This window comes from Diabrotica undecimpunctata, unplaced genomic scaffold, assembly GCF_040954645.1.
Source record: "Diabrotica undecimpunctata isolate CICGRU unplaced genomic scaffold, icDiaUnde3 ctg00000444.1, whole genome shotgun sequence".
NCBI classification, from domain to species: Eukaryota; Metazoa; Arthropoda; class Insecta; order Coleoptera; family Chrysomelidae; genus Diabrotica; species Diabrotica undecimpunctata.
The window spans coordinates 158,348-180,851 of record NW_027311902.1 but is presented as its reverse complement, the minus strand read 5'-3'; the positions used below and the strand labels follow the sequence as shown (position 1 = coordinate 180,851).

General features: G+C 32.0%; 1 protein-coding gene across 1 annotated transcript; it reads right to left on the bottom strand.

Annotated features, from left to right (window-relative positions):
* Positions 1-795: 795 nt before the first annotated feature.
* Positions 796-21,544, bottom strand: LOC140431218 (general transcription factor II-I repeat domain-containing protein 2A-like). The gene is made up of 2 exons (XM_072519148.1): positions 21,477-21,544; positions 796-1,579 (listed from the first exon to the last, which is right to left on the bottom strand). Exons 1-2 carry the CDS (start codon positions 21,542-21,544, stop codon positions 796-798), a joined length of 852 nt encoding a protein of 283 aa, XP_072375249.1.
* Positions 21,545-22,504: the final 960 nt, after the last annotated feature.

Here is a 22,504-nt window from a genome sequence, read left to right as displayed (position 1 = left end):
TGCTAGAATAGTGTTCATGTAAACGTACTTTCTGTAAAGCGTTAACAATACAGATTTATACTTTAATACAGGGGTGTCCAACTTGCAATGCCTCAGGGGCCAAAACTTAAACCTTTGATGTTGTCGCGGGCCATATAATAATTTTGTTACAAGTAATAACAAAATAAAGTGAGGTATAAAAATAATTAAAACAAAGAAGAGTATTATTTCTTTTATTGCTCAACAACTACATTTTTTTATAAGCGGAAAATTTATTAATAACACTTTTCAATAATCAAGACAAACATTGCAAAAGCAACGAAAAAGATGTATCCAATTAGTGTGAGGCTGTGGTCGATCGGCTTCATCTACCAATGAAGAAATGTCCATCTCCAGTTCAGTTGTAGACACTCTCATAAGATGACGTAAGGAAGAATCGGTAAGGTTGCTTCTGTTTTTATTTTTTATGTATTTCATGGAGGAAAAGGCACTTTCACATGTATATATGCTTCCGAACATTGACGTAATTTTCAGTCCAAAATCTCGCAGGTTTGGGAATTTCTCCTTTGACAGTAATTTGAAAAATTCAGGTCCCTTTTTTTGTCTGGTGATTAGGAACATGTCTGCTTGAAGATCACATAACTCAAGCTGTAAGTTGGGTGGTTAATCATCAATGGTTGCTCCAAGAGGGTTATTATAAAGTAGTACACTGCTTTTAAGACTTTCAATTTCTTCAAATCTTGTATGGAATTCATCAATAACTTGTTCAATTTGTGAAATGCAGGATGAAAACTTAATATTTTCCTCATAGTTGAATTATTCTGCTATTTGCAGACAGCTAAGGAAGTGTGTCAGGTTGTTCTTTTCCAAAGCACGTTTAAACACGTTCAGCTTATTCCGGAATCCGTTTATCATTCCGATCAAATCTGAAACCGTCTGGTTTCTTCCTTGAAGACTCAAGTTTAACATGTTAAGATGATTAGTCAGATCTGTTATAAAAGCTAACTGTCTTAAGAATTCTGGATCCTTAAACTTCTCTTCCAGTTCAGTTGTGTCAGATGAAACGTATTTGTTGAGGAATGCAGGGATTTCCTTTCTTATGGCAAAAAATCGTTCCATGCACTTTTCTGCACTCAGCCACCTTACATGGTTGTACATTAGCAAGTCTCTATACTCAACCTCTGTTTCCACTAAAAACTGCTTAAGTTGCCTGTGTAAAAGAAATCGATTTCCACCTCTAATCATATTTATAATCTTAATCACGGTTTGGAAAACTTGATCTTCCTTGACTGATTTTCCACATAAAGCTCCCTGATGTATAACACAATGAATTGTTGAGCAAGTGACACCATTCTCTCGAAGCAGACCCACTAATTCAATTTTTTCACCTGTCATTGATGGGCCCCCGTCTGTTGCTATGGCTGAACATTTATCAAAGTCTTCAATTCTGTCAACTGTTTTCTTCACAGCCTCATAAATGTCTTTTCCTTTTGTTGTTCCATAAAGAGGACAAATATCAAGTAATTCCTCTTTACTGGTAAGATCATCAAAAGTAGTGCGCACAAATATTAACAGCTGACTAACATCGGTTTGATCAGTGCTTTCATTAAAAACAAAGTGAGAAATATGAACTTTTTTTAACCAGACTAAGCATAGAGTTTTCTACTTGCTCACCCATAGCAACAATCCTTCTTTGTATGGTTTGATGTGAAAGTGGCACTGATTCAAATTTCTCCGCCATTTTAGAATCACCGAAAGCTTTGGCCATTTCAACAGCACATTTTTTTATCAAATTGCCATCAGTGAAAGGTTTTTTTGTCTATTAAAGCTCAAGCGACACGGCATAAGATGCATGCAAAGAATGCGTTTGAGAGTGTAATATTTTACTGAACGTACCAGTTTGCTGTTTAAGCTTTTTCTTTAAATCTACAACTAGGGCATGCCGACTTTCATTTGTGTACTTAGCATACTTATTTTCATGCACTGTTGTGTAATGTCTTCTCACATTATATTCTTTAGGCACTGAAACGACATTCATGCACACTAAGCACTGCAACTTTCCATTATTGTTAGCAATCAAGTAATTACTCTCCCAACTTTCTTTGTAAATTCTGTTCTCACTATCAATTTTCCGTTTGACTGGTTTTACACTCATTATTGTATAAGAGGAATCAAGACAAAGAATTAATCAAGTTCACTGTTCACTAGCAACGTACTAGATTAGCCGACTAGCCTACGTGTCAGTAGCACACTGGCACGATGGCGGCTGGCGATGGATGGTAAGCAGTGGGAGGTGTGGCCTGCGTGAACTGTGATGCGCAGTAATCAGTGCAGTTCTCATAGTGGTGGAGGACGATTGTGTTCGTTACACGTCCGCGAAGCGGCACGAGGTACAGTACTTGTGATGTAAAAACACTGCTAAACCATAAAATATAAAATAAATTAAAAAATCTTTTTTCACAGTGGCCACATTTAAAGAAAATATATGCTTTTGAAAATCTTACGTGGGTCACAACAAATAGCCTCGCGGGCCGCCAGTTGGACAACCCTGCTTTCAATGTCTGACAGTTTTTAACGTCAAATGAAAAAAAAACGATTAAAAACTACTGTAAAACATTAAAAATATTTTAGATAAAATGTTTCAAATAATGCAAGGTGTTTTTAACAGTCTATTAAAGTATTTGTATATTAATATAAAATTTCATTTAACATTTGAAAAACAAATGGTGATGACATCATCATACGAAGGTGTGTAGGTCACCCTGTATATTGGAATATAATTTGAAAAAATAGAAAAGTTTTTGAATTTTTACCACCCTGTACCAATTTGACGCAACGTGTTATGCATTTTTGGAGTTAGCTCAGCAAATGAAATCCATAAATTGAAAAAAAATTGTGGTTTAAAAAAATGGTGACATCAAACGAAGGTATTTCACCCGGTATATTAGATTATAATTTGAAAACATATTAAATTAAAACCAAAAATTAACCTGTTCTGGTAATTTCTAAGCATTTTCTTTATTTAGCTATTAATGAATTTATGCGTTACTTTATGGACGCACTGTAAAATATTTTGTCAATATTGTAGAATATTATTATTTGAAGAAAGTTATCAGGCCGAAAAAACAACTAAGTTATAAGTAATAATATTAGTAGCAATTTTTTAAAAGACGTACACCAAATAGTAAATGACACAATATAAAACTAACGTTAGATAGTAAATGAGAGGATACATCAATAACCGCTACATTAACAATACCGATCATTCTTTACATTTTAGAATATCAACACTGTCAATTAGGGTGGTGGCACCCTTCTAAAGTGGCTGAATTTCCTATATATTATAATGGATATATCGATCATTCGGAAACTAACGTGTGCTGTAACATGTAAGGCCGATCTAAATAACTGATGTCAATACCGTTAATGGAGATAATCTCATATATGCAAATTTCCTTTTAGATGTTTAAAGATTCAACGTAGCTGTATAATATAAATCTAGTTTAAACCTGTTATTATGTAATATTTTGTTTTTGTATTGCAACAATAGCTAATTACAAAACAATTTAACTCTACTAGTGCTATTGCTAGTTGAGGGGCTTATAATAAATGGGATTCAAGTGCAATTTTACTAGTTTTGAGATATTTAAGTTAATAGGCCTTAGATACATAAGGCATATGATAAAATTTAAGGAATGTATTAAGTATTGAACTATTATTACGTATTTTAAAAAAAGAGAAATACCATCCCTACAAAATTCAACTACATGCGGGATTTATGTATCCGCAATCCACATTTCATCAATCAAATTCTTTTTTCCGATGAAGCCACATTTTTTATACATGGTACCGTAAATCGTCAAAATTGCAGATATTGGAGTCAAGAAAACCCACATTGAATGACTGAGTCACACACGCAATATCCTCAGAAAGTAAATGTATGGGCAGGGATCATTAATGACAGAATCATTGGCTCTTTTTTCTTTAAAGAAAATCTAACAGAAGAACGTTATTTAACTTTTATAAGAAATCGACTTATACCTGTCCTCGCTAACATGTGTCCAAATGCCAGTACTCCAAATTTACCTAGTGAAAATATCTGGTTTCAACAAGATGGAGCCCCTTCCAATTACGCACTTGAAGTGCGTCAATTTTCAAATCATTGCTTTCCCAGGAGGTGGATCGGAAAACGAGGTTTTATAGAGTGGCCAGCAAGGTCGCCAGATCTAACACCTCTAGGCTTTTTTCTGTGGGGTTACATAAACTCGAAAGTTTATGCCAATAGACCCCAAAACTTACAGAACTTGAAAGATAGAATTAAGCATGAAATGAGTCTAATTACTTCAGAAGTCATCCGCAATGTACTTGATGAATGTGTCAGTAGATTCGCATATTGTCAAGAAACCGGTGGATGGGATTTCGCATAAATAACATAACATAACGAAACATTTAACTTAAAATAATTATTATGCATAATTTGGTTACTTTAAATTGTTTTTGTACCCTTAAAAAATATTTTAGTTAAAAATGTAATGTCGTTCAATAGAGAATAAAATGCTCGTTTAAATGAAGTGTCGCATTATACCGATTTCTATTTAAAAAAATTAACGATTACGTCACTACATACACCCGTGACACCATCCCTACTCCATGTACGTTATGGGTATTTTATAACAAAAATCGACCTGTTTCGAAATTTCCCTCAAAACTCGACGGTTCTCGAAATAATGATAATATTCCATAATTTAGCCGTTCACTGTATAATACAAAATTATGAATTGAGTTTGAATTGTATTTGAAAATTTCTCCTAAACTTCAGAAGTATGCTCGGTTGATTTTTAATATAGTTTGCTACATTCTCTCTTTTTGCCATAATAGATTCTTGTCGGGTATTAATTCCTTGAACATACACAAAAGTCTTCATATGTCCCCAAAAATAAAAATCTAAGGAATTAAAATCTTGAGTCCGAGCCGGCCATGAAAACTCAGTTTCTCGCCTTACGAGAAAACTAATTGTTCAAATAATTTCGCACCACCAAGGAAAAATGGGGTAAAGCGTTATCTTGCATAAACCACATATCTCTTTTTTGGTGCAACGGTAGCTGTTACATATTCATCAAAATGGATATTTTTGAAGAAATACGTATTGCCGTTGAAATTTGCAGGTAATTCAAAGAGGCTTATTAAATTAGATATCTCTAAAAATTCCACACCAAACGTTTATTCTTGGTTTTTGTTGAAAGTGTGCTTCTCTGGCGGCATGTGAATTTTCGTTATCCCAAATGTGACAATTTCTTCAGTTATAAACGCCTCTATGTGTCAAATTGGCGTGATAAGTAAAAATAATAATGCTAGAGAAATTGATATTTGCATTTGTCCTATCCATAATAGTCCAGTCGTCAGAGAGGTGACCCCTAAAAAGCATACGAACAAGCTGAATTTTTTTGCAGAGAATATTAATTTTGGACACCAAAAAGATGCAAAAAACTTCACCACTTTTACCCCCGGGCTTTCTCCTAAACGAGGGGTAAAAACACAAAAAATCAATTTAACAAGAGTCTGTACACTGTAGAAAAAAATATTTTAGATAAAACGTGTAGTAGCAAAAAAGCATTTTTTGTGCATTTAAGATAAACCGTTCTCTTAGAACCAACTCTTGAAGTGACCGTCAATTTTGCAAGTCAGTTAGGCGCGCGAAATCAATGTTCAATAAAATTTGTATCAGCGGGACGGTAAAAATTCAATATCTTTTGATCTAAATGTCCTATCGACGAAAATAAAGATGCGTTTTAAAGGCAGATGGTGCAGATTTTGTATGCAGTTTTTGTATTTTGCCGAGAATAAATTCAGTTTTTATAAAGGCGTTAAATAAATTACCGTGGCGCGATTCTTGTCATTTTTTACGATTCTCGTGAGATCAATAAAATTGATCACATTCATTGACTATTTTTGTTTTCTGAAAAATGGCTTTGACAGAGCCAATTAGCCAGACTTGTTTGTGTTTATTGTTAAAATCGACTGAATTTCAATTATTATTGATTGCAGATTCATAGTCAAATGTTAGTACTACATATAGCTAATATTTTTATGGATAGGTACATACATTTTGTTTTGATATATTTTTATTTTGTTTTTTTTTATTCTTTTATTATTTTCTTGTTTTTTTTTGTTTTGTTTTGTTTTGTTGCTGTTTTGATTTTTTTTTTGTTTTTTGCTTTTTTTGTTCTTTTTTTTGGATTTATTTTTTTGTTTTTTGTTCTATTTCTATTTTCTTAATTCTTTTATGTTTTTTGTTATAGTAAAATTTACATTTTTAAAGATCAATATTTAAAACCTATGATATAAAAATTTAATTTTGAGTTGCGGTAACAAAATGAGTCATTTAAAATATGAATAAAAAACGCAGAATTTAATGTTTTACATTACAAACAATCACACGTCACGGGAAATGCATTTAAGAAGATTATTTTGAGTGTAGTTTATTGCAAGAGTTTTGTTCTTCTAAAAAACGTACTAACTTAATTAAAAAAAATTCAATGTTTTAGATCGTTTATTGTGTGAAAGTTTAAATCCACCGTTTTTTAAGCATATTTTAAATGCCTTACATTTGTTGCCAAAACTAAAAACTAAAATTTCACGCTATAGGATTTAATTAGGCTCTAGTAACCTAAACTTCATAGTATCCAGTCATTGAAAGAGATATATTGTATTGATCTCGTAAGAATCATAACAAATGGCAAAAATTGCTCCACGTTAATTTATTTAGCACCTGTATAAAATCTTTGTTTATTTGCGGTAAAATACAAAAACTGCATACAAAAGCTGAACTATTTACCTTTAAAATGCATCTTGACGTTTGTCAATAGGTCAAAAGATATCGCATTTTTACCGGAGAGCTGATATAAAATATACAGGGTGAGTCATGAGGAACTTTACATACTTCTACCATATGTAGAGTCCCTCAGGGAGCATATCATGTGGCCACTGAAAAATGTCAACTCCTCTTATTTATTAATTAACAGGGTGATTTGTGTAATTGACCATTTATTTCATTTTACTGTAGTGTTTATACGGCTCATTTGATTTTTTTAATTTTTGCATGATACAGTACACAACTATCAAGCATTCGACTGGTATTAGCTAAACTAAAAAATTCCAGGACTGGCTTTGGAAAAATTAATTTAGGGATTCGTATTAAATATTACACCCTGTATATATATTTTTTAAAATGCAATAAGTGATTTTCAAACTACATAAATAGCCAATGAAAACGACATATGCGACAATGTTGTCGCACTTTTATTAAATTTATAGTGAACGATCAAATCTTACCAAAAATAGAACAACCATAATGAAGTATCAAATTATAAGGTATTAATTTAATCAAATGTTATAAATTTCAAACATTTTAATTAAAATGAGTTCCTACAACATAATCTAATACGTAGAAAATTAAGATCTTTACTGTCACTTTGTATTATCTCTACGATAGAATCAATTGTTTTTCAATTTTAAATTTTTACTCATAGATCGTATTGGAGAATTATTTTCGATAAATAATAAATTAAATTGATTAAAAAGTCAAACCTCTTGTATGTGTTAGTTTTTGTTGATTGTAAATCATTAAAATTTAATGTTAAATAATAATACATTGCATCAACTGTACTAAATAAAAATAAATCTAAAAAAGTTTAAAAGGAAGGTTAGCGTTGACCGTTTGACGTTTCTTGATATTTTATACCCATTGTCATTATTGTCATTATCAATTGTTATTTATGTGTACAAAAATACATATTTCTTCTGTCATATCTACGTTAAGTACATTGTGTTAGTTTTGGTAGAGCTTTTGTTACTTTCGTTCAAAATGCCACATCAGTTTTCGACCACAGAATATGCAGACATAATATTTGTTTATGGATTCTGTAATGGGAATGGTACGTGGCAGTTTTTAATTATTTGCGAGAAAATGGCACTTGTCCTAGTGGAACAACAGAGCGATGTAGATGAAGCGCAGGAAGATGACATTATGGACGCCGTTACTATGAACCCTACAATAAGCACTAGACAAGTAAGTCGAGAACTCAATGTTACTCAATCAAAAGTAAGTAGAGTCTTACAAAAAAATAATCTATACCCATATCACATTCAAATGGTTCAGCGACTACATGCTGGAGATGAGATCGATAGGTTGGAATTTTGTAGATGGATTAACAATAATCGACCAACGCTATACAGGACACTATTTACATATGAAGCCCAATTTACCAGAGACGGGATAAATAATTCACGAAATTCACATTGGTGTCATAAATAACCAATTAGTAGGTCCTCACTTTTTTGATAGTCCTTTAACAGTGCAGGTCTATTTGAACTTTCTACAAAATATTTTGCCGAATTTGCTTGCCAACGCGAACGTTGGTATCCGAGGGATGTATTTTCAGCATGATGGGGCACCCCCACATTTTTTACTGGCAGTGAGACAACATCTCAATAATGTTTATGGCAATAGGTGGATAGGACGTGCTGGTCCTATTTCGTGGCCTTCAAGATCTCCTGATTTCAATCCCGTTGATTACCATATTTGGGGACGATTGAAGCAACTAGTTTACGCAGTGAATATTAATAACCGACAACAATTAATTGATAGAATTATACATTGTCGTAATACTATTAGAAACGATCTCCAGAGTATCCGTAATTCAATACGTCAATTAACAATTCGGCAACAAAAATGTGTACAGGCTGCAGGGTTCCATTTCGAAAATCTATTTTGAATTATTTTTATTTTGTTACCATTATTGTATCTTTTCCAGTTCTAATTTATGGGTTTATCATAACTATGTACACATTTTTAGTTTTTTTTTAATTGTTCTTCGTTATTGTTAGTACTTACTGTTTTTTGTTGTGCAGTGACTCAGTTTATCATTTCAATTAAAATGTTTGAAATTTATAACATTTGTTTAAATTAATTACCTTATAATTTGATACTTCATTATGGTTGTTCTATTTTTGGTAAGATTTGATCGTTCACTAAAAAATTAATAAAAGTGCGACAACATTGTCGTATATGTCGTTTTCATTGGCTATTTATGTAGTTTGAAAATCACTTATTGCATTTTAAAAAAAATTTATACAGGATGTAATATTTAATACGAATCCCTAAATTAATTTTTCCAAAGCCAGTCCTGGAATTTTTTAGTTTAGCTAATACCAGTCGAATGCTTGATAGTAGTGTACTGTATCATGCAAAAATTAAAAAAATCAAATGAGCCGTATAAACACTACAGTAAAATGAAATAAATCTTCAATTACACAAATCACCCTGATAATTAATAAAGAAGAGGAGTTGACATTTTTTAGTGACCACATGATATGCTCCCTGAGGGACTCTACATATGGTAGAAGTATGTAAAGTTCCTCATGACTCACCCTGTATTAAACATTGATTTCGCGCGCGTAACTGACATGCAAAAAATAATTTGGTTTAAAATATTTTGGTTTAAAATTATCTCAGCAACATTTTTTATTTGACATATTTATTTTGCGGTGTACAGATTCTTGGTAAATCTTGATTTTTTTTTTGCGTTTTTACCCCCCTGCGCGTGCGTTTTAGGAGGAAGCCCGGGGTAAAAGTAGTAATCTTTTTAGCATCTTTTGTGGGGTCCCAAAATTAATATTGTTGGCAATATGCAGCTTGTTCGTATAATTTTTAGAGGTCCAGTAGCATTTTCGTATCTGACGACTGGAGTATAAAAAATTGTGCAAATTCCATTCGTCGGTAGCAAGTTCTACTCTGGAGTAAAATGGTATGGTTGTAAATTTTCTTTAAATCTGATTTAAATGAAATTTGGTAAGCTGTTTTATTATTTTATAAAGATCTTTTAGACAAAGAATGATGTTCCTAAGTAAAAAAAAATGTTGAAAAACATTGAATAAGAAAAGGCCACCTCTTTTTTGTATTTATTGCTATTTTGGAGCAAGAGTAATATCAGCAATTATCGCTATTTTATTTTATTATAACTTTCAATTATATTAAAATTATATTTACAAATATTATATAATTAATGAATTAAAAAAATTTTGTTAGTTGTTACTTGGTGAAAAATTCTTCTAATAATTTAATTTTATCTAACATATTCATATTGACATCTCAGATATATTATGTATTTTAAAGTAAACAACTTTAAAAATAAAATGGCCAATATTGGTGAGTTGCATTCCTGGGACGATTTTATTTTAAGATAGATCATTCGATTATATGATCAACTTTAACTTCTAAAGAAGAGTTATCTTCTAAAGAATATAACAAATGGGGTCTCGAACTTAATATTAAGAAAACTGAAACCATGTGTTTTGGAGGGACAAAGCCGTCCATTATATTAGACGATGGGGTAGAAATTAGACACTGTGATGAATACAAGTACCTGGGTATGAAGATAACTCAAGATGGAACCCTCAATGCTGCTATAAAAGACAGAAACATGCAGGGTATAAACGCCATGCATTATGTGGGACCAATTAATATCTAAAGCGAACAAACAACTCATATAAACACCATACTTACTTAAAAGTGTAATCACATATGGCAGTGAAGTTTGGCCAATGAAACAAAGAACAGAGAAACTGTTACTAGCAACAGATATAGACTTCTGGGGAAGAGCAGCAGGCAAATCAAGAAGAGATCAGATACCAAATGAGAGAATACGAGAAATGATGGAAGTCAAGCATACAATAGTTGACGACATAAAAACAAAACAGTTAATATGGTACGGACATGTACAGAGAATGCCAGATGACAGGATTCCGAAACAGATTTTGTCGTGGACATCACAATGAATAAGAAAAAGAGGAAGGCCGAGAAGAAGCTGGAGAGAGGGAATTGAAAAAGAACTAGAGGAAAGAGAAATCTCTTTAGGCCTATGGTTAAATAGAGAAGAATGGCGGTTAGGAGTCGGAATACGTCGGAGAACGCTGTGAACTGATAGTAGTAGTAGTAGTAACTTTAAATTCTGTCTAATTCCTGTCAGAAAAAGATCATAGCATATGGTTTGTCTTCAAAAAGATAAATACATACAATGATAACAGTAAAATTCTCCTGTTAGTGATTCCACAAATGCTAGCCGTAATTTTTATTGCCAAGGTATATTTTTTTAGATTTTCAAGAATCCGATTTAATTTAAGTTGAACTACGAATAAACGTCTCGAAAAAATTACCAGTAATGCATTTATTTTGTATAATAATATTTGACCTAATTTTTTTCCACAGTTCAAGATTTAATTGGACCTACGAAGTGGGAAGTATTAGAATATCCATCTTAGTCACGAATAATCATTATTACTATATACTTATAGCACTAAAAGAACACTGGAAAAGCGTCTAGTAGATTAGAATAGAATTAGTAATGAAGTCGAGATTACTTTTAAGGAATGGTTTGTAAATAACCAAAAGTATAAAAAAATATTAAAACAATTATAATTATGCCATAATTAATGAAGATGTAGTTGAATTTTTTTAAACAAAAATCCTACAGCTTCTAACGTTATTTTAATTGATCAACCGTAGTAGATTCAAGACAAAGCCGTCTATTTAAAATATAATTTAAGAGATAATAATCTTTCTCTTTATATTTATATTTCTGAGGTTACAAAGAAGTTAAAGAGCATTTTAGATTTCCATAAAGTAATTGTTTTTGAGTGAAATTCTTGTCAGAATCAATTTCAGTGCAATAATAAGGGTAGATAGGTTGGTTATTCAATTTCTGACGTTTCCTTAAATAATTAATGCAATTTCCCGAGATACAGAATTTGAGTTTTCCATTAAGAGCAATATCAGAATAATAGATATGGATGTCTGTTTTTGAATACGGAAAATTAAAGTTAGGAAAATAAAGTGATTTGCAATAATGTCAAATTTAACAGGTAGAATTTGTATTTCTCAACTTTATCGTTTTCTTAAGTAAGGTTTTAAGATCGGTACATTATTTATTATAAATACAGCTGAAGCTAAAATCTCTTTTAAAAGACAATATCAATCGTGATTGATAGATTGATAGATGAAAGTATGGAACAAAATTCAAAATTTTATATATATATATATATATATATATATATATATATATATATATATATATATAATTTTGAATTTATATATATATATATGTATATATATATATATATATGTTATTGTGATATTTAAAGTCTTGGTGCGCCAAGCAATAATTAGCTAATTTATTTTTTTGATTAATTAAAATTATTTAAATGATATGATTATGACTCTATCACAATTTTTAATTCTTTTATCTCAGGGTTAAATTCGTGCTTCAATATCTATGCTATTACATGTGAAAGGTAAGGTCCAGAGAATACCGGAATAATAAAAAACACATATGATCTAACACTATATATTGAAATAAAAATAATGAAATAATTCACACTCAAAAGTTTTCAATAAACAAATCTCATATAAGGATTCTCAAAATTTTGTTCTCCGTACGTGAACAATCAAAATTTATGGTACAAACAATATTAATTGAAAACTCAAAATCCCAAACTATTCTAACTCTCTTAATCAAAATATTTATATCCTTTCTAAATTACGTGTAAAAATTGTGTTATCAATCAAAGAAAAAAAAAACTGCAGAAAACAAAAATATCTCTCTCTGATGATGAGTGGTCCAAATCCTTGTTCCTTGTAGACTGTATTATCTCCTCTCAACCGCTCCCCATGTAATCAGCAATCTTACAACAGATTGTTGCAAGTATATCGTCCTTAATGATCTCCTTCAAAAGCAACAATCATTCAAATTATGATAGCCTTTCTCCTCTCGATAAACTGAATCTCTCGTTGGCCCGAGTGAAAAATGACTCTTGGAATATCTTCTCTTTACGATAAACTGAATCTCTCGTTGGCCTGAACAGTGACTCTTGGAATATAAGTAGGAAAATATGACTTACAATATTTTGCTGCTTCAGCTTCTGTCAGATACACTAACTCCACAAAAACTCACTAACATTCAACAATACTGCTTGCTACTTCTTTGGAACCACCAGAGAACAAATCACTGTTCGTCTTACAGACTTGGAAAATCAACTGAACTTATCTTTTCTCTCTCCTCAATCTCGCTAAACTTTTTCCTACATACTTATCCCACCTTTTTCAATCTCCGCCAATCAAAACTCGTCACAATTCCCCCATTTTTTCATTTCGATAACAAACAAATTTTTACCTATAATTATAAAATTTCCTAAAACTTATTTACAAATAATATTTTCTATAATTCTTAAAAAACTAACAAAAACCTCTTTCTAAAATCTCTTCTATTTGTCTCTAATCACTGCATTAATGTATTTTGGAAAACCCCGTTCAATTGTCTTTTTGTTTTCACTTAAAATTATGCGGGTCACTCAAGTATAACAAAGAAATAATTTATGCAAAGCTTACAATTTTGTTTAGTACAGGTAATTCAAGAAATTAATAACTCTCCTTCTTCGAAATGTTTGTTGGATATTATCCTACTTATCTGAATTATTTTAATGTTATTGAATTTTGAAATATTTTTAAACAAACCAATATTTTTCTCGATTTTACATATCATAACAAATCCCCGCCATTTGATCTGCCGAAAACTCTTTGTTAAATTTTAAAAATGACAAAAGTTTTCTAGGATCAAATTATTTCACTATGTTATTAAAATCTATTCATGATATTGATAGATGTCGTGAATGTTAAAAATACCCCGTATATTTCCTGTCTCTATGTGCGCTAATTCATAACTATTTACCCCATTTTCCGTATTGACCCTATATGGACCTTCAAATATCGGCATCAATTTAGCACAAATACCATTTTGTAAATTCGACACCCTCAGTGCCTTCACTAAGACTTTATCTCCTTTCTGGAATTTGATCGGCCTTCTTCTTCGGGTTCTTTCTTGTCTTTGGAGATATTTCTCTCCACTTCGTCTCAATCTTCTTTGAACCAACTCGATCACTTCTTCGTATTGTCTGGGGGCGGTGTCTTCCCACGGTCTTGTAGGCATTGTTCCTTTCATTATATATAAAGGCGTCTCTTTGGTAACCGTATTTGGAGCACAATTCAAATAGGTCTCGATCTCAAACACTTTTCTGTCCCAATGTCGATGATGTTGTATTCGTAGAAATTTTGTGACTTCTTGTATAAAACGCTCCGATGGGTTGCTCTGTGGATGACGGATGCTTATAAATTTTGTATCGATGCCCCTCTCTCTTAATTCCCTTTTAAAATGTTCGTTCCTAAAATATGTCGCATTGTCCAATAAAATATTGTCTGGTCTTCCCACCGTTTCTATAAAATTGTCTATCTTCCTAAGTATTTCAATTCCTTTTGTGGTTCTGCATGCGTACAATTTAACATATTTTGAGAAAAGATCCACCATAACTAATATGTGTTTATTCCTTTGAGTTGTTGGTATCAAATCGCTCAACATATCAATAGCAACAATATCCAGTTTCTTCCGAGCTACGACGTTTTTTGTGACGTTTTCATTTTTAAAGTTCCTACTTTTACACTTTTGGCATGTCACACAATTTCGAGTCACCTCTTTGGCTATTGTATAGTCCTGTCGACAAATGTAGTTCTCCCTGAACATAAGCCACACCTTTCTACTTCCAATATGTCCGTTGTCACAGTGTAACTTTAAAAAAACTTCTTTTGCCATTTGCTCCGTGATTACATAGAGTTCTTTACCATCGACCCTCTTAAAATATAGGTTATTTTCTTGTTCAGCCCTTTGCTTTTCTCTTTCATTCAATTCTTCCTGATTTTCCCTGATTTTGGCCAAAGAAAATAAGCCTGCTTCTTCTCTCATTATGTTCATTCCTACGTGGAGAGTTTTGTGATCCTCTTTGCGGAATTGTTCATCTCTCGTCAACGCATCAGCCAGAATATTGTCCGTTCCTTTGATATATTTAAATTCAAAATCATATTCTTGGAGTAAAAGAATGCCCCTATGAATTCTATTATTTACCAACCTATTTTTCATTATGTGTATCAACGCTGCGTGGTCCGTTTCAATAGTGAATCTTGCCCCAAGTAGGTAAAAACGTAATTTGTTTACACAAAATAACACACTGGCAAACTCTAATTCAGTAACGCTGTATTTTCGCTCATACGTTTTGGTTACACGGGAAACAAAACATATTGGCACCTCTATATCGTCTTGTATCTGTGATAACACCCCTGCAAATTTTTTTATGGAAGCATCGGTCCTGAGAATGAAAGGTTGCTCATATCTTGGGTGGTGCACTCTTACAGCTGTGGAAAACGCTCCTTTTAAATTTTTGAAAGCGATTTCTTGTTCCGTTCCCCATTTCCATCTGACATTTTTCTTAAGTAATGCTATTAGCGGTATTTCTTTTGTACTGAGGTCTGGTATCAGCTTTTTGAAATAGTTTACCATTCCTAAAAATCCCCGCAAAGTTTTTAAATTGGTTGGCCTAGGGTAGTTGTTTATGACTTCAATTCTATCTTCTGCAAGACAAATCCCTTTTGTGTCTAATTTGAATCCTAAATACAATACCTCTTTTTGGAAAAACTGACACTTTTGAATATTTAATTTTAATCCGGCTTGATCAAGTTCTTCGAGAACAGTATGAATATGTCGTAGATGGCTTGTTATATCCGGTGAGAAAATTAATAAATCATCTATGTAATGTACAACAAATTCTCCATGCCTATTTAAAATTGTGTGTAATGCGCGAACCAAAGCAGCGCATGCACTTTGTAGTCCAAATGGTACTACCCTAAATCGGTACACCACTCCGTCGATAGAAAAAGCGGTATAATTTCGACACTTTTCTGCCAAAGGTATTAACCAAAAACTGTGTTTCAAATCGATTTTGGAGAAAATGTGTGATCCTGTGATTCGTCCAAAAATGGCTTCTATGTTCAAAGGCGCTTCGTATTGCGCGATTGTGTGCGAATTAATGTTTCTTGCATCTAAACATAATCGCAAATCACCATTTGATTTTTTTACGCATACTATCGGGTTGATATATGGAGAGTCACATCTTTCGATCACCTTGTCTTTGATCATATTTTCAATTTCCTGTCCGACGCTTTGCCTGTATTTATACGGGATTGGATATGTTTTCGATTTAAAATTTTCTAAGTTTTTAACTTTAAAAGAATGTTCATAATTTTTAGCCACTCGGCTTTCTTCATTAATGAGATCTCCATAATTTTCTAAAATCTTCTCTATTTCCTTCTCCATGTTTTCTCCACATATTATTTTTCTTTCATCCTCAGTTTGTTCACATGTGTTCACTGTCCGTATTACTTCTTCACAAAATTCTGGATTCTCGTCCATAATTGCCATTTCTTCTCTGTCCTCTTCCGTTATTTTTTCTTCTATTTTTTCTTTATCTTTAATTTCTATCTGGTATTCCGAGCACCATGTTTCGGCTCCTTCCATTTTTCTGCTTATAACTTCCTTTTTTTCCTGCTTTCTTTTCGAACTCTTTTTTTTTTTTATTCTCTTTTCCTCGTCGGATTGATTTTTTTCTTGAGCTTTCGATTTATCCTCTACCGTCATATTGATTTCTTTATGTTTTTCTTGTCCATTTATCCTTTCAGAAAATTTTCTCCTATCTGTTTCCTTTTCTTCTTCTATGTTGTCTGGTTCTGCTCTGATTTCCAGTTGATTTTCCGAAAAATTGATGGTGATATGTTTTTCACTCAATTCATCAATTCCCGCTATCATATCATGATTTAGATCTTCGATCACCACACATTGCATAATATAGAATTGGTCTCCCACTCTGATCCGTACTCCTAAACCTTCGTTTACTGTCGTCAATTTTTTATTATTTGCACCCACTAAAACAACCCTCGGAATCTTATACACAAATCTGTCCATATTTAATTCTTTTACTAGTTTTTTATTGATTAACGAAATTTCCGATCCAGAATCAATCAGAATTTTAATCGCTTTATGTTTTATAAATGCATCTAAAAAAATTAGACTGGAATTAGAATTTTGTTTTTCGTTTCCCGCCAACTGTATAAACTCTCTCGGGTGACAAAATATACCGGAGAGTTTTTTACTTTTGTTTAGTGGATGCCTTATTGAAAATCCTGTCTGGATTCATTGAATACTTCTTCTTCCTCCTTTTCTATTGCCACATGATTCATCTCTCTTCTGTTTTGTCGTTGGAATCTCTGATTATTTCTATCGTCCCTTTGTTCGTTCGTATTCCTATTCGGAGGATTTTGTGCATCTCTATTCCTGTTGTGATTTTCATTTGTTCTATTTTGTGTATCATTCCGGTTATCGTAATTTTGTTGTCTATTGTAATTATTGTAATTTCTCGGCCTACATTCGTTTGTTGATCTGGGATGTCGGTTTCTCTGGTCATAATTTGATGAATACCTTCTTTCCGCTCCATTATATTGGTCATGTTGTCTTCTATTTCTCATTTCTTTTCTTTTCGCTTCTTTTAATTGAAGGAATTGGCACAAACTATCAATATCTTGATAGTTTCTCAAAATCACGTGATCTTCCAACGTTTCCTCAAAATGTCTGCTGATCATTTCTACCAGCTGTTCGGTAGAATATTTGTATTCTAGATATTTTGAATTGTTATATATCTGCAAAGCATATCTTTCTTCAGATATTCCCATTTTTTCGTGATATTTTCCATTCTGTAGCTCTTGGTTGATTTCTCTCTGTTTATTTTTCCCCCAGAAATAGTTGAGAAATTTATTTTCAAAATCTGTCCAATTTTCAAACTCATCTTCCTTGCTTTCATACCATAACGCTGCTCCTTCTTTCAAATGGTTTCTAATTGTTTCTTTGCAATCGTCAAAATATCTAATATGTTGTAATTTGGTTTTCAAATTTTTAACAAACGGTACTGGGTGTGTTTTCCGAATATCCCCGCCAAATTGTATTTTCGACTCGCTTGTTCCATGGATGATAACTTCTTTTCTCTCTACCCCTCTTAGTTCAATTTCTGCCATTTGTTTTTCATTTTGCTTTAATCTTCTTTCTATTTCCTTCCTGTCTTCTTGTAGCGCCATTTCAAATTTTTCTTCTAACTGTTCTTATTCCTTTTTCTGGACAGTCTTACTATCTTTCATTTTAGTTTCTATTTCTTCTCTCTGCATCTCTAGTTCCTTTCTCTGGCAATTTTGTATCTCCTTCATTGTATTTTGGATATCTTTAATCTCTGTCTCTTGTTTTGCATTCTTTATGGTTATTTCTTCTATCTGTTGTATCAGTTCTTTCTTTATCCCCTCAACACATCCTTTAATTTCTTGTTCATAGTTTTCCAAACGCTTCTCTATATTCCTGTTATTTAGTTCTATTGCTTGCCTTGTTTCCCGTTGGTTTTCTTCCATTGTTTGTTTCGTTTCAATTTGGTTTTTTTCCATTTTTAGTGATGTTTCTTGTTGATTTCTATCCATTTTCTTTGATGTTTCATTTTGGTTTTTCTCTATTGTTTGTGTCTGTATTTGCATTAGTTGTAATATTTTCTCTATTCCTGATAATTCTTTTTTCTCCTCAACTATTGTAACATTTCCTTCATTATCCGATCCTTCTTCAACATTTGTTTCCTCTTCTCTGTTATCCTCCTTCCTTTCTTGCATTTTGCTTTGACTCCTTGTGGTCGATATGTTGTTTCTTTTCGTTAATGTTTTTGTCCCCGCCAAATGTGAAATTTTACAACACTCTATATGTTTCAGAACACGACAATATTTCTCCCCAAATGTATTAAATTTTCACAACAAATATCAAATATGCAATCAGTAAAATTCAAATAATTCAAAATAAATATCAAATGTACGATTGGTAAAGAAAATAAAATCAAATAATTCAATAGCAGTAAATATCCACTAACTACGATCAATCAATAAATCAAATTTATATTCCCTGGAAAAATTGTCAAAATACTTTCAAATTCAAATTCCCTCAATGTTATATGTTTTTATCTCTGGATCACCTGTACTTATTCCAGATCTCTTTCCCTTCCTTCAAATGTAAAGCTGCGATATTTTCAAGCCCCACGTTTTGGAAGCCAGTTATTGTGATATTTAAAGTCTTGGTGCGCCAAGCAATAATTAGCTAATTTATTTTTTTGATTAATTAAAATTATTTAAATGATATGATTATGACTCTATCACAATTTTTAATTCTTTTATCTCAGGGTTAAATTCGTGCTTCAATATCTATGCTATTACATGTGAAAGGTAAGGTCCAGAGAATACCGGAATAATAAAAAACACATATGATCTAACACTATATATTGAAATAAAAATAATGAAATAATTCACACTCAAAAGTTTTCAATAAACAAATCTCATATAAGGATTCTCAAAATTTTGTTCTCCGTACGTGAACAATCAAAATTTATGGTACAAACAATATTAATTGAAAACTCAAAATCCCAAACTATTCTAACTCTCTTAATCAAAATATTTATATCCTTTCTAAATTACGTGTAAAAATTGTGTTATCAATCAAAGAAAAAAAAAACTGCAGAAAACAAAAATATCTCTCTCTGATGATGAGTGGTCCAAATCCTTGTTCCTTGTAGACTGTATTATCTCCTCTCAACCGCTCCCCATGTAATCAGCAATCTTACAACAGATTGTTGCAAGTATATCGTCCTTAATGATCTCCTTCAAAAGCAACAATCATTCAAATTATGATAGCCTTTCTCCTCTCGATAAACTGAATCTCTCGTTGGCCCGAGTGAAAAATGACTCTTGGAATATCTTCTCTTTACGATAAACTGAATCTCTCGTTGGCCTGAACAGTGACTCTTGGAATATAAGTAGGAAAATATGACTTACAATATTTTGCTGCTTCAGCTTCTGTCAGATACACTAACTCCACAAAAACTCACTAACATTCAACACTACTGCTTGCTACTTCTTTGGAACCACCAGAGAACAAATCACTGTTCGTCTTACAGACTTGGAAAATCAACTGAACTTATCTTTTCTCTCTCCTCAATCTCGCTAAACTTTTTCCTACATACTTATCCCACCTTTTTCAATCTCCGCCAATCAAAACTCGTCACAATTCCCCCATTTTTTCATTTCGATAACAAACAAATTTTTACCTATAATTATAAAATTTCCTAAAACTTATTTACAAATAATATTTTCTATAATTCTTAAAAAACTAACAAAAACCTCTTTCTAAAACCTCTTCTATTTGTCTCTAATCACTGCATTAATGTATTTTGGAAAACCCCGTTCAATTGTCTTTTTGTTTTCACTTAAAATTATGCGGGTCACTCAAGTATAACAAAGAAATAATTTATGCAAAGCTTACAATTTTGTTTAGTACAGGTAATTCAAGAAATTAATAACTCTCCTTCTTCGAAATGTTTGTTGGATATTATCCTACTTATCTGAATTATTTTAATGTTATTGAATTTTGAAATATTTTTAAACAAACCAATATTTTTCTCGATTTTACATATCATAACAATATATATATATATATATATATATATATATATATATATATATATATATATATATATATATATATATATATATATATATATATATATATATATATATATATATATATATATATATATTTGAAATTGCTACACTTAAATTTTCGGGGGAGCTATATGTGATACGTGCTTTCTGTGGTTTTCCGGGTTTAACTCCAATTGAACCATTATCATGATGACGTTTCGGCAAGGTCACACTAGCAATTGTCAAGTCAGGTAGTAACGCTTCTTGCAAGCAATCAATTTAATTGAACTCAGCCTGTTCACCCCTTGAGATTACGTTCAGGTGTACCAATTCATTGGAACGAGGTGTATTAATTCGTGTGCGTAACGCTGCTTGCTAGTGCTTGAAGTAAACTGACTCTCCTGATCGAAGCGGTGATCGGCTATGTAGGTAACCGCTGTCAAATTGTTATTCCGATAATTTTTGAGCCAAAAAAATAGTAACAGAATAGAATCTATTGTAAAAGTAAGAAAATATACCAGAAATTGAAGGAAAATTAATTTATTGGCAATCTGAAGGCGGAAAGTGTAGAGGGTGGGTTTTTAAATAGTAAAAAAAATTTGTGTGATAATTTTTGAACATATTGAATTCTATCTTGTAAAATATTACCGAAAAACCTACCGTAGAGGATGCATGTGGTTTCGCTATGTCCCATTAAAAGGTGGAGAGGAAAAATTATTAAGACCAAAAAACCTAGGAAAAGATTGAATATATAATATATCTTCTACTGGTAACTATAGTAGTTCTTGGTGTCTTACAGAAGTAATTACTGTTAGAGTGTTTGAAGGATTTTTTGACTAAGTAGGGGAAGCTTTAGTATTTTGTGGTGATCTATATTTTTGAGATTCAATATTTACATCTTGAATTGAAATATTATCTGTCACAATTTAAACGTTACCTCTTTGTATAAAACTCTCGATATCATCCAGTCATCTTTGTCATCGAGACCGTACCAGTCCTTTTTTTTCTCGTCACTTACTAAGACATCGTTGTTACATCGTTGACATCGTCTTCAGAGTCATATAATATGTGTTTGATCTCTTCCATTGTAAATGGATTCGATAATTTACGTTTCTTACTGTTTCTATCAAGTTTTTGGTTGAGACGGCCCTGGAATTGCTTTATTTATAATATGAATTTACACTGACGTTATAAAAACACTCTTATATATGAAGGTTACAGGGGAAAAAGGAGGAATGTCAGAAATTTTTATTTTTTGTTTTAATAATTCATTAGATAGGTTACATTTTGTAATTTACTGTACGTAAATAACACTGGTTAAAATTGGGTTGTGTCATGAGATAACACGAATAATAAAATACCTATATAGGAGAAGAAAGGAGAATGCCAGGATCTTACCGGTTAAGAAGGAGTAATGTCAGTTGTAAATTACGCAGAAACAAGTTAAGATGCTTTTATTGTTACTCATTGTTTCCGTGTGTTGCTTTGAGGTGTAATATTTGAGGTTAGTTTCTTCAAGTTACTAATACAAAATCATTTTACTATGCCAAGTGATGAAGAATTAAGTAATATGGATGTAAGTAGTTCGTCAAGTTAGGTAAGAAAAAAAATCACTTGGCCGCATCACTAATGTAATTAAAAAACTTGAATGTGAAAATAAATCTTTTCTCTTAGGAAGCAACTCTAACATGGCTTCGTATAGACGCAAATAGCGATATCTGATATTAAAATCCGTAAACTAATTTTCGAAACCACATTGGGATTTTTGCTTTAATCTGTATATTCTAAGAATTGCAAGGCAAAACAGACGTTGATAAAGATGTTATTAGAGACATGGGGAATCTAAAAATTGCATTCAACAACATATCTCCTCAACTAAGCAAAAATCCTTAACGAATTGGTTTCTTGTACTCGTAGATAGTATATCGGAATAAAAGGAGAAAGACAGTTAAGATTTGATTTCATCAAATGAAAATTAGTTTACGGATTTTAATATCAGATGTCGCTATTTGCGTCTATACGAAGCCATGTTAGAGTTGCTTCCTA

Coding starts and splice junctions, on each gene's coding strand:
- LOC140431218 (XM_072519148.1), bottom strand. CDS start 21,544: ATGGAAGAGATCAAACACATATTATATGACTCTGAAGACGATGTCAAC. Junction 1,580..21,476: donor GATGTAACAACGATGTCTTA/GTAAGTGACGAG, acceptor TTTTAATGAAAG/CACTGATCAAACCGATGTTA.